Below are 17005 nucleotides of genomic sequence, written 5' to 3' on the forward strand. Positions count from 1 at the left end.
GTTCAAATCAAGCACAGAAAGCATGTAGTACCTCAACTTTTGATAAAAACGAGCAGAAAGTAAATCCAAACCAACTTAAGGGTGTTTCAAGCCATAAAAGATTTTTTATTACAATTGGATTTTTAACGGAAGATTTATGGATTTATAACATTCAATTGATTTTATGCGTGTTCTTAAGATTAAAAATAGTACTTACATTGAAACTAATTTAATTATTAATTAAGAAGAAATTATAAATTGTCGTCAAAGAAGATATAAATTAACTATTAAGTAATTATTCGTGTAGATTCATTTATTTATTTGCATATTAAAAACTACAATATCGTGATTATGATCAAAAATAGAACACCAAAATCGCATTATTGCACATCACTTCCCTCTACCAAAAAAGTTGCCAAACTTGCCATTTTACCCAAATCTAAAAAGTTTCTATTTTTTAGTTCAATATTTTTTATTGAAGCACTGTGTATATTGAATCAAAAGATATAATCATGAGTACAAAAAGAAAATAACACTATGATTTTAAAAAAACAGAGAAGGAAATTTTGTGCAGGAAATTAAGATTCATTACCAAATTTCATTTATTGTAGATAGAATCCAATTTATTTGTAACAAATTAGTTTAACTTACGATTCTCCAGTTTTAAGCATCTCATAAGCCTCGTTGATTTTATCAAGAGGCAAACGGTGAGTAACTAGTTTTTCAAGCTGTATATCTCCCTTCATAGACTTCTCAACAAGATCAGGAACATCACGAACTGCTTTATAAGCTGTAGAAAAAAATGTGCTCAAAATCAGATACTCGCTGCAGAAGTTGTTGTTCTCTTATTCTACAATATGCACTAGAATCAAAAACTTATACTTAGCAACGTATGAAAAATTATAACGAATTAGTTAAAATTTAAACTTCGCCTATGACATCTTACATAGCTCCCTAAGATAATTCCAGGACTGAAAAATGTTTCCAGAACACACTTACCTCTCCAAATGTTTTGTCCTAGGACACATAGCTGAGTCTAAGGTCTAAAACACTATTCGGACAAAAGGAGACCATTGTCTCGAGTCCTGAAACTATCTAACTAATTGCTTCCTGGAAGATGAAGGCAATTGTCAAACAACAACAAAAAACAGCAACAATTATCACCAATTCTGAAACTACCAAAGTGATTCTCGAATCAAACATAAGAGAAGACAACTGTCACTTAAAACTAACTGGAGACAATTACCTTCAAAAATAAGCCAGAGATAATTGTTTATTTCCTGAAGCTACTAAAATAATTGTTAAGATATTAAGTCGAGGGGCCCTAGGTTTGGCGAAAATTTTCATTCAGTTTTGATGAAACACCGTTTTCGCTGTCTGCTGTCAATGACGTCTTCTTTGGGTTGCCAGAACGTTTGTTTACTGTTATGTGATTGGCTCTTGGTTAGTTTTCATATATATTGGCGTCCCGCAATGGACTGATCGTTAAGACACGGTTCCCAGCAGATCATCAAAGTCAAGCATCACTGGCTGGGGTCAGTGTGCGGGTGGGTGACCACTTGGATTAGTCTGTGTCGGGACCGAAGGTGTGCGGTATTGGTCCTCGTAAAACTGTTCTACCGTAAAGTGCTCGACTTCACGTGCAGGTCATCGGGCTACCGAAGCGGGAGTGCCATCTCCTCTTCAGAGGATCAAAATTGTGATGGCATGTTTTCCGATCATCCTCAGGGATGTTTCCCAGACCACCACCAATAGCCCATTGTGAAGCTCTAGTGTGACGCAAATTAATTACAATAATAACAATATATATTGGCATATTTTCAAATCTCCAACCATAAGAAGGGCCGCATATTGTAGACTATATCCAAGAAATCAATTGACTTCTCTAGTGTTGGGCTCAGGAATGTGTGGCAAAATCCCCGCTTGTTGCGGTAAACAATTCGCATACAGATTACATGCCTCTATAATAAACAATTCATTTTAATTGCGTGAAACAATAGCATTCAATCTCAACAATTAAAGTCAGAAGCATGTCGGTTTTTGAAACTAACTTAAAATAACTAAATGGTAAAAGTGAATTAAATTATTGATAAATCAAATTTGAGCTTAAACTATAAATAAAACAATTAAATAATGGTTATTAACGTAAAGGTACTCACATCCACACCAAGAACCACATAGCTGTCTACCAAACAGAAGATCAATCACCCCCGCCTTAACGAAAGCTTCTTGATCAGCAGATCCTATTATGATTGTCTTCCCCCAATGTAGTTGACTGGATTTGAAAGCTTCATTCTGTAAAATATTAAGTACCTTTAATAACTGCAATTTAAATAAAAGTAAGTGATTACGGAATTATTTGAAAAACTATGTTGTTTGAAAAGTAAAATTTATGACAGTACGTGTTACTCTAAAATTGAAACGATGAGTAGATATAAAGCTTCCAGTTGACATTTTAGTTAATATAAAAAATTAGCGATAAATTTTATACGTTGACAATAAAAAATTCAATATTAAGCCTTGCCTTAATTTCCTACACACACGCTTCCAACTGATGAGTCCTAATATTACTTAAATCCTTTTTAACTGTTATCAATAATATCCTTTTAAACTGTACATTATTGCGGTTGCACTCGTAGTGTTTTAATTTTCTCTTAAAAAACAGATTTCCTAAGGTTTTTAAGCTATTGTGTTTAAAACTGCACGCTAATTTGACATTGCCGCCTATTGTTGGAACCTTGGCCATAAATTTAACTTCGATAATAACAAAATTATTTCTACCCTTTTCACATCAACTCCTCTTGATGTTCTGGAATCTTTTTTCATTCATATCTTTGTTCATTAATTCATATCTTTGTTCATTAATTCATATCTTTGTTCATTCATATCCCTATTCTATAGTTAATGACATCAATTCTGTGTCGCCCTTTCTATTCCAAATGTGTATTTGCCTCTTAAAAACATCTTTCTTCTCCTCGGATACTGTGGTTTTTACAGGGTTTTTTTTCTTTCATCTTTATTTTTCTATTTTTTTTTTCGTTATCAACTTTGAATTTTTTTAAAAATCTATTTGTATACGTCATTCGTGTGCAAATTACCTAAGAATGAGTGCTTTAATTCATTCACTCAAAACATATCGACATTTTTCCTCTGTATTTGAAGCTCATGACACTATTTTTACTGACAAGTATTTCGCAAACAGTTTGTTCCCAAATGCACTTGAAACATTCTTCTACTCTGAATGACTCAAAAATTATTATTTGCATTCATCTACTGAGATCTTCGAAACTTAAACAAAAATAGACTTATTTTATGTAACCAAATAAGACTAAAATAATTTTCTACTCAAAAATTTCATTTCAACCTTTATTTTCGAGGCTCTTTAATTATGAGTAGCGTAAAAGAAATTTATGAATTTAACACTTACCATGACCGGTACTACTCCGACTGAGACAAAACAGAAGTCAGCTCCTCTTGTGGTCAATTTTGCTATGGCTTCTGGTATATTGGACACTTTTTTGGGATTCAGGAAGTGTGTCATACCTAATTCTTTGGCTATAAATCCAAAATAACAATTCAGTAAACAACTTTATCAAACCAAAATTCAATGCAAAACTAAAGTATCTACATAAATTTCAAATATCCTCATAAAAGACTACATAAAATAATCTTTCTTAAGCAAGTTATAAAAAAACAGTTCATCAATAAACTGATCGTTTAGACATGGTTCCCAGTAAAATTCCGAAATAATGCAATAATGACTACGGCTTGGACACCAGAATTTTTGAATGACAAGGACTGCGGTCAGTAAGATTACAGATCTTAACAGATGGTAAGATCTTAACATTTGGGTAACCACTTTGATTAGCATGATTTCGATTAGCTGATTTGATTAATCGATTGATTGTTGAGACCGAGGCAAGGGTGTGCTGTATCGGTCACTGCTAAACTGTTCTACCTCAAAGCGTTCGATTTCGCGTGCGTGCAGTTCTTTGGTCCGTAAAGTACAAATCAGTGGAGTCATCCTCTCTTCAGAGGATCAAAATTGTGATGGCATGTATTCATACCATCCTCAGGGATGTTTCACAGACCGTCGTCAATAGCCCAATGTACAGTTCTAATGCGACGTAAATAAAGTAGCTACCTACCATTATAAAAACTCAGGTTATCCAACTAATCTTTAATGGTTCAATGATTTTTCAACTAAAAACCGTAGAACGGCTTTTTCATATGAGTCAATCATTCACAATAACTTCCAGGACTTTAAAATTAATGCATACACACATAACGTTCATTAATGCTGTTAAATATTGTACTTTAGCAGTGCCCTCTGTACATGAGAATAGCAACTATAAGGAGTGAAACTTCGAAAAAGAGTAGTTGTGAGTATGAAATATCTGCGGTGGAGGGCAGCATATGTTTGACCGCTCTCCATTTACTTAATAAATAGTATTAATTGCAGTCCGTTACATTTTTGAGGAGTGTTTTATTCTCTTAAAGCATCAACCCGCTTTCGCGACCGAAGACTATAGCAATTCTGATTGTTTATTCAAATTTCACCATGGTTCGCATAATAATTTCACAAATAGTAATAGATGCCCACTTAATGAAACATTTAATGATGTTTTAGGAGCAGTTTTTGCTCTTGTGAACTTAAGAAAAGTGAAATTATTGTTGAGATATTTTTGGAATGTTTCCCAGGCCACTGGGCTAAAACAGCCCAAAGTAACTTTTTTATAAAGATGTTAAAACACCTTTAAATTTGCTCACATAAAATATGTTTCAATTAACTTTTCTAATTTTTAAGTTTAATGAATAAACATCTCATGTATGTACTATTTTCATACCTAATTCAAACTTCTTGTCATTAATATCAATCCCAATAATTTTAGAAGCTCCAGCATTTTTACAACCCATAATAATGCACATGCCAACTCCTCCAAGACCCCAAATTGCACAAGTGGATCCGGGAGTCACCTTAGCAGTGTTAACTGCTGCCCCGTAGCCAGTAGGCACGCAGCAACCAAGCAAGCATAAAGTGATTCGGTCTGCTTTAGGATTAACCTGTTTAAAAGAAAAAATTAAAATATATATGAATGAAACCAGCATTCATGAAACTTCCTAAATTATAAAATATTTTCAAGATCAGTTTATATCACAAGATTGATACTATCCTCGCCAATTAAAAGAAAAAACTTACTATGAGGTAGTTTGAATACATTATTACTAATGTCATAATTTGCACAAACTACACTATAAAATGGGTCGTGTCATACTTCTGTAAATTTGATTTTGAACAACTCATACAATCATTTGGAAAAAAAACTTTATTTTAAATTAACAACAAATCACATAAACTTGAAAGAGCACAGTTAAATCTACAAAAAAAGAGAATCCTTACACCAAGCTCACGCGCATTTGCACCATTCGTGAATGTTTGCATTCGAGTATGAAATGGTGTCAATTTATTGTTGTCTAACACGTCGATCTACATCTACAAAAACAAAAATTTGCTTAAAAAATAGATAGGAGGGAGAAAACTAAGAAGGTAAAGTTTAAGTGCTTTAAAATTAGAACAGTTTAATTTTTAACTCTAACTCTTGGGGAAAAACATTGTCTTAAATTAAAGCTTTCACAGCTTTTCTTGGTAGAAGAAGACTGAAACCTAAAAAATGTAAAACTCAAAGAACAAATTAATTTTTAACGATAAATCATGCTGAAAAAAATTTCTCGAATTAAAAATGTTTTTTAAAAGTTTAAAAATGTGTTTTTTAAAATTTCAAGGATTTTTTTTAAAAAAAACTGAAAAGTCACATTTTAAGAGCTTTAAACTCGAAGCACAGTTTAATTTTTAACTATAGATCTAGTCGAAAAAAATTGTCTTGATTTAAAAATGTATTTTAAGAGTTATTAAACTTTTTCAAAAATTGCCAAATTGGTGAATTTCTTGTACCGAAATAAAAATTATGAATATCAATGAATAATTCCAAATTTTAGTTTTTTTTATGAGATCTTGCAATGCAACTCTAAAATAAATTTCCAAATGTTAGATAATTTAATCGTCAATGCATATTTACGTTAAATATTTGCATTTCACCATTCTCAAAATTAACATAGAAACCACAGGATATATAAGCACTGAAAAAATTTTAGTTATTTTAACATTCAAATTATTTTAACGTTGATTTTTTAATAAATTAAACTTTACTTCCATTATTAAAGAAATGCCAAGAAGGGATGGTTACCAAAAAGGGTTAATTTCAGTAACTGACATTCGAAACTTACTTTAGTAACATTCCATTGAGATGTCACTGTATACTCTGAAAAAGTGCTTATTGAAAAAAACTGACTCAGGAATTTCCCCTTGTATGACATGCGGGATGTGCCATCCATTTGAAGATGATTCCTCTAAAAATAAGCATAAAGATTCTCTTTTAAACAAGTAATATAAAAAAATTTTAAATCAATTTCTACTTAAATCAATAAAGAAAAATTTTATTTTAGTTGCATTTATTAAATAATTACAATTAATATAAATGTGTATAAACATATGACAGAATCACAATATTAAGTGGCAAAATATTTATTTCTGAAGTTATATCATGCTAAATATCTTATAAAAGGGAAAAAAAAATTCCGATATGAAACTAAAATTAATTAATTAAATTCAATTAATAAATTAATCATTGAAAAAAGTGCTACAAGTTTTTAAAAAAAGCATCCACTGCAAGTTTAAAAAAAATACATCCACTATAAGCTTAAAAAAAATACATCCATTACAAGTTTAAAAAAAGTACATCCACTACAAGTTTTAAAAAAATACATCCACTACAAGTTTTAAAAAAATACATCCACTACAAGTTTAAAAAAATACATCCACTACAAGTTTAAAAAAATGCATCCACTACAAGTTTAAAAAAAATACATCCACTACAAGTTTAAAAAAATGTATTTGAGCTTGAGTGGATGAATAAAAAATATTTTATCAACAATTGAATATTTGAACAAGATATATAAATATATAGAGAGAGAGTGCGTACTAATAGTAGAAATTGAAAAAGTATTTTCCTTTTGCACGAAAATGTATCTTTAAAATAAGAATCAGTCTTTAATCGCCTAGCAATTAAGAATTTCAGTGATATTATCAAATATTTAGTAAACATCATTTTTCAAGAACAGAATAAGATTAATTTTCTTTGGTCTAAGGGTCCTATTTAGACAAAAAAAATCAACTTCCTCCAAGTAAAACTATTATAAAGCAATTTATTTATTTATTGCAAAAATAATTAATATTTGCTTTAAAATTTGAAACTAGATTCTTATAAGTGAATGTAACAAAGTAAAAAATATTAAATCAAGTTTAAAATAAATAAATAAATTGCTTTCACATAATCCTCCGTCGGTCGATAAAGAAGAAAAGGAATCTATTTTCTGTCTGAAAAAGATCATTAAGTTGAATTATATTGAATCGTGTTTCGAATGATCAATGTTGTAATGTTTCGAAACAATATGTTTCTCTGCATTTATAGCCATTTGAATCAATTTTTTAGTTTGAATAAAATTGTTATTACAACTCCGAGAAAAGGTTACAAGAGGTAGTAAAATAATACAAAATTAAACAAATTATCAGTTTATTTTTTTCAAACAAAAATTTATTTACGCACGGAATAAAAAAGTATGATCGAAACTACCAGAATATGGTAAAATTTACTGGCCTTATGGGAATCTCAAAAAGCTCGATAATTTTTACCCAAGAGCTTGCGTAGTGATTTTGGTAAAAAAAAAAAAACAATAAAATATGGTTTCATAATGTGTGATAAAATGAAGTAAATGTGGTAATTTTATCAAAATACCTAAGAGCATGGCAAAAATAACAATTTATTTGGTTAAATATACTTATCAAGTTTGTATTTTTTTTCTAAATGTGTGATAATAAGAATTGTAATTTTGAAAACTAGAATTTCCAGGTAAACTGTTACCATATGAATAGGAAAGCTTCTGAATGGATACTTTTGCAGAAATTTAAGGTATTTTTGCGGTTGTTTTGAGGTGCCAAGGTTGATTTGAGGTTTATTCGAAGCTGATTTCGAAAAAAACCTTAAAGGGTCAACCTACCAAGGTGTATGAAGTTGACAACTTAACCATATTAAACAACTTAAATATATTAAAGCTCTCATAATACCTGCATATTATTTATACTATACCTTACCGGTTGTTTCAGACACATGTTACAATTAGGATTTTTGCAATAATCACATTCTCCACAAAATGCTTCAAATGTTAACACAACTAAATCCCCTAAAGATAAATCAATTAAGCTTATTTTTAAATTTCTTTTACAATATAAATAAACAAATAAAAAACAAATATGAGAGAAAAAAAATTTAGATAGGACGAATCAGAAATATAGTATTTAAAGTATGATGATAGATCATTCGATATAAATATATTTTCAGATGCACACACAGTTTTTAAAAACGTTATTAACTAAAATGTGCCCATTATACACCAATGCCTTGTCGGCCTTCAATTGCAATGATTTATGTACTAGGTAAAAAGTCGGATTTTGGAGCCCGCTCTAAACTATTCAGACGGTAGCGTTCGAAAATAAACTGAAAAGTTTCATTGGTTTTCATTTTAAGAGAATGGTGGAGACATTCTTTCTTTGTCTTTTTTGTTATTAATAAATGATTTTGTGTAGTAGAATTCAATTGTTTTTAAAATAATATTTTCATTTTAAAAAATATTTCCCAACTCTGAACCGACAATATCCTTTGCTGCATTTTATCAAAATAAAATTTCATATGATTGTTGTTGTTGTTCATTTACGTCGCACTAGAGCTGCACAATGGGCTATTGACGACGGTCTGGGAAACATCCCTGAGGATGATCCGAAGACATGCCATCACAATTTTGATCCTCTGCAGAGGGGATGGCACCCCCACTTCGGTAGCCCGACGACCTGCACGCGAAGTCGAGCACTTTACGGTAGAATAGTTTAACGAGGATCAATACCGCACACCCTCGGTCCCTACGCAGGCTGATCCAAGTAGTCACCCACCCGCACACTGACCGCAGCCAGTGATGCTTGACTTCGGTGATCTGCTGGGAGCCGTGTCTTAACGATCAGTCCACTGCGAGACAAAATTTCATATGACATATACATTAAGAAATTAAGAATTTTATTGGTACGTTTAAAGTAGAACGATCAAACCACATTCAGAAGTAATGTTTCCTAAGTTTGTAAAAATCATAAGTTGTACTTTATTATCCTTTAAGAATTTATCTATTTTATTGTTATTTGAAGAAAAAAACTTCAGATAGAAATATTCAAAGTGTTGATAAAATAATAGTTATTAAATTAAAAATAATAACACCGAAGGAAAATCATAACTTGAATCAACTGAAAATTCAAAAGGGAAATAACAACCGTAAACTGTAACCAATTAACTCCTCAAAAGTTGAAAAAATTAGGAGCGGGCTCAAAACTCACGTGGCTTGGAACAGGCCCATTTTTTAAAAAAAAAAATCCATAGAAAAATAGAAAAAAATTAAAAAAATAATATCAATAAATAAAAATAGAGTTAGTCAGTACTGGATAACGTAAAAAATAGAGAGATTTTGTATCTTTGTTGGTTTAAGTTTGGTTGAATAGCTCCTGGGAAATCAAATTTTAGAAATGTCGTATATTTAAAATTTTATTTCTCAATAACTATTCTACCGATTTAACTCAAATTTTGTATTTCACCATGTAAAGTTAGATACTTTTGAATGATGTAAAAAAATTGCACACCTTACAAATCAAAATTTTTTGATAAAAATAATAAAAAATTGTAAATAGGTACTAAAATTTATTTTTTTGCACAGAACTTTGGATTGACGAATTTTATAATCGTGTGTAAAAATGATTCAATTCGCTCTAAAAGTTCTCGAGATATGGAAAAATACGCAAAAAAAAACTAATATTAATACTAGAAGGTTCAAACTTTGGATCGCTCTACTGATCAAACTATGGGGACAATATTTCCCAGATTGCTGCTACATCCTATATTTTAAGGATCAGAAATCCGAATCCATCGAAAAATAGCTATGTTTATTCTGATAAAGTTCGTCTTTGTGTCTGATTTTGTAACTTATTGAAATATCGTCAGTACTAATTAATTAGCATATTTGTAGTCACCATCTCAAATCATAAAGAATGAATCCCAGAACATGAAGATCCGATCATTAAATCAAAAGTTATTCAGGATGGTCCATTTTCTTTCTTTTTTGGGGGGAGGGGGGCTCTGTACATATTTAAGAAAATATAAATTTACTAACCTGACTTTAGATGTGTAACACCTTCCCCAACGCTTTCAATTATTCCTGCTCCTTCATGTCCCAAAACTAATGGAAACGCGACACTTGGGAACATTCCCTCTTGAAAATGGCTATCTGTGTGACATATTCCTGATGACGTCAACTGAGAATGAAAACAACTCATTGGTTTGCTTTTTATTTAAAAAAAAAACTAAATAGATGATTGTCGTTATTTCTCTTACCAGTTTTAGAATAACCAGTTTTACCAGAATTACCCGTTTTTGAACTTAAAATTAATAACTGTTATGAAACAGCTTTAAAGAATTTGCGTTTTGGGTTTTTTTTTATATAAAACTTAAAGGAAATCGAATTTTTAAGATGATTTATAAATTCTTCAGCCTCCTAACCCCACAGCCAATGAAAAAAAATCGTCTTTATTACTAGATTTTCGAAATCAAAATGTGTTTTCAAAGCATAAATGTGATGCAATTAGCATTTAAATTTTTTAAATCATGAATTTTCTTTTAATCAATAGCATGAACATAAAAAAATTATTTACGGTTTCACTCAAATCAGTAAAAATTGCTTATATGATGATATTGACTATTTGATTAATGAATATTTGTTTATCAATTGGCTATTTAGTGTTAATAAATAATAACATAAACTGATAAATATTTTCAACATTTGATAAATTTTGTAGACAAAATTTAGTAGAACTAGTGAATACAATTAATTTAATGTGATTATACCCTTAGAAGTAATATATTTTGAAGTTAAATTACAAATCAAAGGCCTACAAAAATTCCTGATTTTTATTTTTAATTATTATTTACAATATAACTGGATGCAATATAAAATATTTCATTATAAAGAATGCCCATTATTAGCATGAACTGTCAAAGTTTTTTTTTCCATCATCGTGGGAAACAGCATGGATGCATATTTATCTCTGGTTATGTCTGGTTATCTCTGGTTATCCTCAGGTCTCCTAAACACACGTGATTTAGTCTCTAACATATCATAGAGCCCTCTCTGCGATTTTCTTTGATTGCAATCATTTTGTAGGACAAGAGAAAATAGATCTCTCACAAAAACTTGAATTAATAGCTCCTTTTTTACAAATCTACTGTTAAGTTGGGGCCCATAGGTTTTATAAAGCTGTCTCCACATTGCCGAAAACGTTTCAACTCCTCAGCATATATTTTTTTTTTACCATGGCTTGTGATAGATGCAAAAATTTATCATGATTAGAATCTTTATCAATTTTTTGAAATTGTTCCAAAAATCTAATCATTTTCTGATTACTCCATTAAAAACCGGAAGCTGAATTTCAGGATAAAGTAATATCGTTATTCTCGACGAAGTATTTTCTCCAAATACAGAATCTTATTCCTCGGAAATTGCAAATTTTACAAGTTCCCGTTCTAAAAGACGCCAACAATCAATATATGCTTTCAACTCGTCAAATTCAGCCTCGCATATTGCTTCATCAACTTCATTAAGATTTTCTCTCCTTTTTATTTCAGTGTCTATCATTAAGTTCGCTTTTTGTTCAATGAATTTAAATTTAATTAACTTGTCATGACTGTTTAAATTAGATAAAAATATGCTCCTCAAATAAATTATTATAGTAAGTTAATTATTTATCACATTACACTCGAAAAATACTTGTATTCAATAGTATAATCTATTCTAAACATTGAAGCTTTTAAAACAACAATAACAATCGTTGCTAGTGGAACAAAAAAATTAGCTAAAGTAAATCGCTTGCACTTACGTGGAAAGTAAATATTATTCATGAAAAGTAAATATTATTCATGAATTGTGCTATATGAGTCTCTTTACCTCTCTTATTTTAAACCTAGTACACCTCCAGCTTATTTCTTCTGCCCAACAGAGGGTAGCCCAAATTATACGAGATAGAAAAACAGTACACTCATTGTGCTTCAACTTTCTTTATCACATAATGATCTAAGATGGAGTTAGTTGATCCACTTCAGTTTACATAATAAGAATTTAAAATTTCTCGAATGAGGAATTTTTCAGGCGCAACTGATATGCTGGTGTATGGCTTAGAAAGAAATGCCACAAAAATCTTATACTATTTGTAAAGCAAATAAAATTAACTCTATATCAAAAATAAAATTTATTACTAACTTTAACTCGCACCTCGCCATTTTTTGGCACAGAAACTTCTACAATCTCTATTTTGTAGGGTTGATTCTGTTCCCATACAACTGCTGCACGACAAGTGATTGGCTGAAATATAGCATGAAGCATAAAATGAGAAATTAAAAAAAAATTATGCGTGTTTATGTTTTTTTACTTTGTGTGTTAAATGTTTTTTTTTTACTTTGGAACAAGGTGTATAAAAGCTTTAACTATTTTTCGTGAGAAATATGTATCATACACAACCTTATACAATAATTGAATTATATAGAAATTTATTTTCGAAAAAGTCAGATACTTAAATTTTGATTTCTCTGGAACTATTCGACCGATTTTGTTCAAATTTTCTATTTTGCCATATAAGATTACATTCTTTAAAATGATGCAAAAATTTGTAAACCTTACAATTCAAAATTTTTTCGATCATTCTTAAATAAAATAATGAAAAATTATGAATAGCCTCTTGACTCATTAAGATTGAGCTCTAGAACGTAAAAATCCGATCTTTAGATCTAAAGTTATTCAGGGCGGTCCGTTTTTATTAATTAATTAATTGTTTTGCGCATTGTGCATTTTTGATTTACGATATTGTATGCCAAAGATTATATCTTGTAAAATGATATTGAGGATAACAGTTAAATGTTTTGAAGAAAACTGCTGTGGAGAATAAGTTCCGTGAAAATATGGGAAATTTGAGTAGTTACAAGAGTAGAGTAGCGATTTATATGCCATAAAAAAGGCGTTCAAACAAAAATGTCATATTAATAAAACATAATATGTTAAAATTCAATTAACTAAAATAAAATAATATTTACGATTTTTAGTGAATTTTGTACAAGCATCGAGTCTCATGCCGTATTTAGTATACTGCTGGTATTCCATACATATCTTCTACCCTAACCCCTTAAGCGGAAATATGGACTTGTCTACTGTACACCCTTATGCAACACCCTTAGACAGTTGCATGTGTCATTTGGCGATGTCAATCACGTGTTTGGCTGTTTGGCGTGGAGAATATTTATTACCTTTTTTATTGTGATTTGTTTGTTCTGATTCATACAAGGATGGAGAACTAAAACAGTTCAACTTTTAGTCCTGTATAAAAGCGTCAGAAAAAACCACGTTTTAAGAAAGCAAATGATTTTAAACTGTTATTCTTTTGTAGAATAATTCTGTAAAAATAAAAAATGCAGAAAAAATCCAGTAAAGCGAAAACCCTGATCAAGATTCCGGCAACTTATTTGTTTACTTTCGGTGTATCATTTCCGTGAACATACTACAGAATAAATATTTGAACCATTCTGACACTGATCAGAATATTTGAATGATTTTAAAGAAAAGATAATAAATATGGTTGTTAAAAATACTTATAAAAAGGTGTAGCAGGTACGTGTAGCAGATTTTAGGAATAAACAGTGATTGTTAATTACGCTAATATATGCGACGGTTATAAATACTTATATATAGAAGACATGTGACAGTCATTACTTTAAATTCAGTGATTGTTAATAACGCTAATATATGCGACGGTTATAAATACTTATATATAGAAGACATGTGACAGTCATTACTTTAAATTCAGTGATTGTTAATAACACAAATGAATATGACGGTTATAAATATTTATACATGGAAGACATATGACAATCATTACTATCAATTCAGTGATTGTTAACACTAATAAATGTGACGGTTATAAATACTTGTGTATAAAAGACATGTGACAGTCATTACTATCAATTCAGTGATTGATAATAACTCTAATAAATGTAATGGTCACAAATATATATAGAACATAAGGCAGAAATAAATACTAATCTAAAACATTCGATATTTTTATGTAAAACTAACAAAATTGTGGGCAAAAGCTCCATAGTACTCAAGAAAATTACTGATATCAATTCAAAGCATTTATTGAGTTCTCCCAAATGTTTTTAAAATGAAAACTTAGGAATAAAATAATATTTTTAATAATTCATACCTTACCTGCTGTAGACATAGCCAAGAACTGAAATGCAAAAATATGTTTTGTAATTTTTATTTATATATTTTAATCTTACAAATTATTAAATTACATATTGTAAACAACAATAAAATATTTATCATAATCTAGTTTTTAATTGTATAAAATTTTCATCATCTTTTTTAAAAAATGATAAGTGATACAGGAAAACGTATAAAAAAAATTTGAAATGATTCAAGAACGAAATAAAGGTTTTAGGGTATTTAAATAGCGTAAGAATCTAAAGAAAAATCGATTGATAATATAGTGGAAAAAAAGTTGAGTACGCATGAAAACTTTCAGTCAATACCCCCAAACAATAATATATATTTCATGTACTTAAAGATAGATTCTGAAACTATTCATGGATATTAATTTGCACATTTAGCATCGCAATTTGAAATCACGCTTAACAAAATTAGTTATCATACTCCCAAAACATTCTTTTAAAAATGCATTCACATATTTTTCTGATATTCAGAAAAAAGTAACAGTGCTAATTAATAAAATTTAGATCAAATATATGCATTTACAAATAAATTGTTAATATCTGCATACCTATTAGTCATTCACAGCTATAGTTTCTTTTAGTACATAAAAATTCTTTCTTCGATTGAATTCGTCGATTGAACAGCAATTTTGTTATTAATTCTACTTTTCAGTTAGTTACTCAAAAAGTGCCTTGCCTTTTTTGGTTATTTATTTGATTATAAGTTTAAAATTAAGCAATAGAAGACTCCCTAAAACCATTTAAAGGCGGTTTTCTGAAATAAAATGTGTTCTATTAATCATTAATAAAATGACACACATCAATATACTTTTATGTTGCAAACTACGCTATGATGGAGCTGCAAAAAAATAGTCCCTGTCATATTTAAAACGTGAAAGTAAATTTTGATATTTTCTTTTTAAAAAAAATATGAATGCAAAGCTTGTTATGAGAATGAAAAATCTGGTAAAATTAGTGCACAGTATAGTTATGACTTTTCGTTTTTAAAAAAAAGCCATACTTTTAGTAATAAAAACAGAAATATACGGTATTTAAATCGCTAATTTGGTAATTTTTTTGCGTTCATATTGTAACGGTGCACCGGAATTTCTGGTTTTCAAAATTGTAGTTCTTATTACCACGTAAGTAAATTTAACCAAATAAAGCCAAATTTTACTACGTTTACAAAATTTTATCACACATTATAAGGCAATATTTTATTACATTTTACCACAATGATTACTAAAGTGCTTCGGTAAATATTTCTGAGTTTTTTGGCACTCCCATAGATTCAGAAAATGTTACCATTTTCAGGTAGTTTTGTCCATACTTTTTTTTTCTCAGTGCGTCTGTAATTTAATATATTTCGACAATACAATACATTCGACAATTCAACTATAAGATTTAATTTTCAAACACATTAAAAGTGAATAACAACTGAAATAACACTAAACATAAAATTATTTAAGTAGAAAGTACAATCGAATTTTTATTCTTACTCACTTAATTATATCAGAACAGGAAACAGAGCAGCGACTAGAGGAAGAATCTGTTGTTCAATTTAAAACGCTTGTTTCATAGTAACTTCCGCGACGTTATCAAGCTGAGAGAGCTTTCAGAAATCCTTGTCTCTGAAAGCAAGATATGAAGCGGTGTCCTTGAAAGAGAGTTCTCTTTTTTCTGATTGAGTGATGCTTTTCCATGTTAACGTAAATCTTATTTACGATAAGCTAAGTTTCGTCTTTTGTTACTATTAAACAAAATAATTTTTTTTAAATGTAAGCTAATTTTAACTATATAAATGCAGAATTTTTTACAGTGTTTATTAACTTGTGCATTTTTATTTTTGCATTTGTGCATTTTTATTTTAAACTCATTATATATTAAAAAAGAAGTAAAAAAAGAATGGCCGCGATAGCCAAGTTGGTAGGGCATTGGGCCCATGTGCTAAAGGTCGTGAATTCGATCCTCGTGGGTTGCAAACTCCTCGTGTAGCAAATGGTGCCTAGTGCGTGTTAAATCTGTCTGGTCACAAAGTCCTCTATGTTCCCACAAAAATCCTACCTCTATGGTACTGAATTGGAAATTGGTCGTTTTCTGGTTCAGGTCAAAAGAGCGATCTGTGGATGAATGAATTGATATAAGAATGGGTCCGCCCTATAAAGAGGCTGTAACGTGTGTCTTATTCTTGTCTGTGTCGTGTGAAGTCATATTCTTGTCCCTAGATGGCGCCACTGAAAAACAACAATTGCACACTCTGGCCTCACCAAGCAGGCATACTGGTATTGGTAAGCAGCATTAGAAACAATACCAAAAGAGAAGAAAAACATCTGGTTGATCTAGTATGCACAGAATTTTAAGAATATTTTTTGAGACCGAATACTATTGTGAAAGTTATTAAAACCCAAAAATTAGAAAACTTTCTTGCTATAAAAATCATTTATGTTTATAGTAATGGAATAAATCAACAAATCATGTTTTCGCAACAATAAAAATTGGATTTATGTCAAAAATAACTTTATTAAAATGTTTAAATATCTAAAATCAATTTCAATAAAATTGTC

The 17005-nt window shown here is 29.9% G+C and overlaps 1 protein-coding gene across 1 annotated transcript; it reads right to left on the reverse strand.

Moving 5' to 3' along the window:
* Window positions 1–626: 626 nt before the first annotated feature.
* On the reverse strand, window positions 627–16066 carry LOC107449201 (alcohol dehydrogenase class-3). Its single transcript, XM_016064672.3, has 10 exons — window positions 15945–16066; window positions 14432–14458; window positions 12439–12540; window positions 10300–10441; window positions 8189–8277; window positions 6265–6387; window positions 4827–5043; window positions 3407–3534; window positions 2139–2274; window positions 627–769 (listed from the first exon to the last, which is right to left on the reverse strand). Exons 2-10 carry the CDS (start codon window positions 14447–14449, stop codon window positions 627–629), a joined length of 1098 nt encoding a protein of 365 aa, XP_015920158.2. The 5' UTR covers window positions 14450–14458; window positions 15945–16066.
* Between the last annotated feature and the right edge of the window lie 939 nt (window positions 16067–17005).

This window comes from Parasteatoda tepidariorum, chromosome 6 (assembly GCF_043381705.1).
Source record: "Parasteatoda tepidariorum isolate YZ-2023 chromosome 6, CAS_Ptep_4.0, whole genome shotgun sequence".
Classification (NCBI taxonomy): domain Eukaryota; kingdom Metazoa; phylum Arthropoda; class Arachnida; order Araneae; family Theridiidae; genus Parasteatoda; species Parasteatoda tepidariorum.

Excerpts from the sequence above, each read along its gene's own strand:
- LOC107449201 (XM_016064672.3), bottom strand. Across the intron at positions 8,278-10,299 it reads TGTTACACATCTAAAGTCAG|GGGATTTAGTTGTGTTAACA; the intron begins GTTAGTAAATTT and ends ATTTATCTTTAG. Across the intron at positions 6,388-8,188 it reads ACATGTGTCTGAAACAACCG|AGGAATCATCTTCAAATGGA; the intron begins GTAAGGTATAGT and ends GCTTATTTTTAG.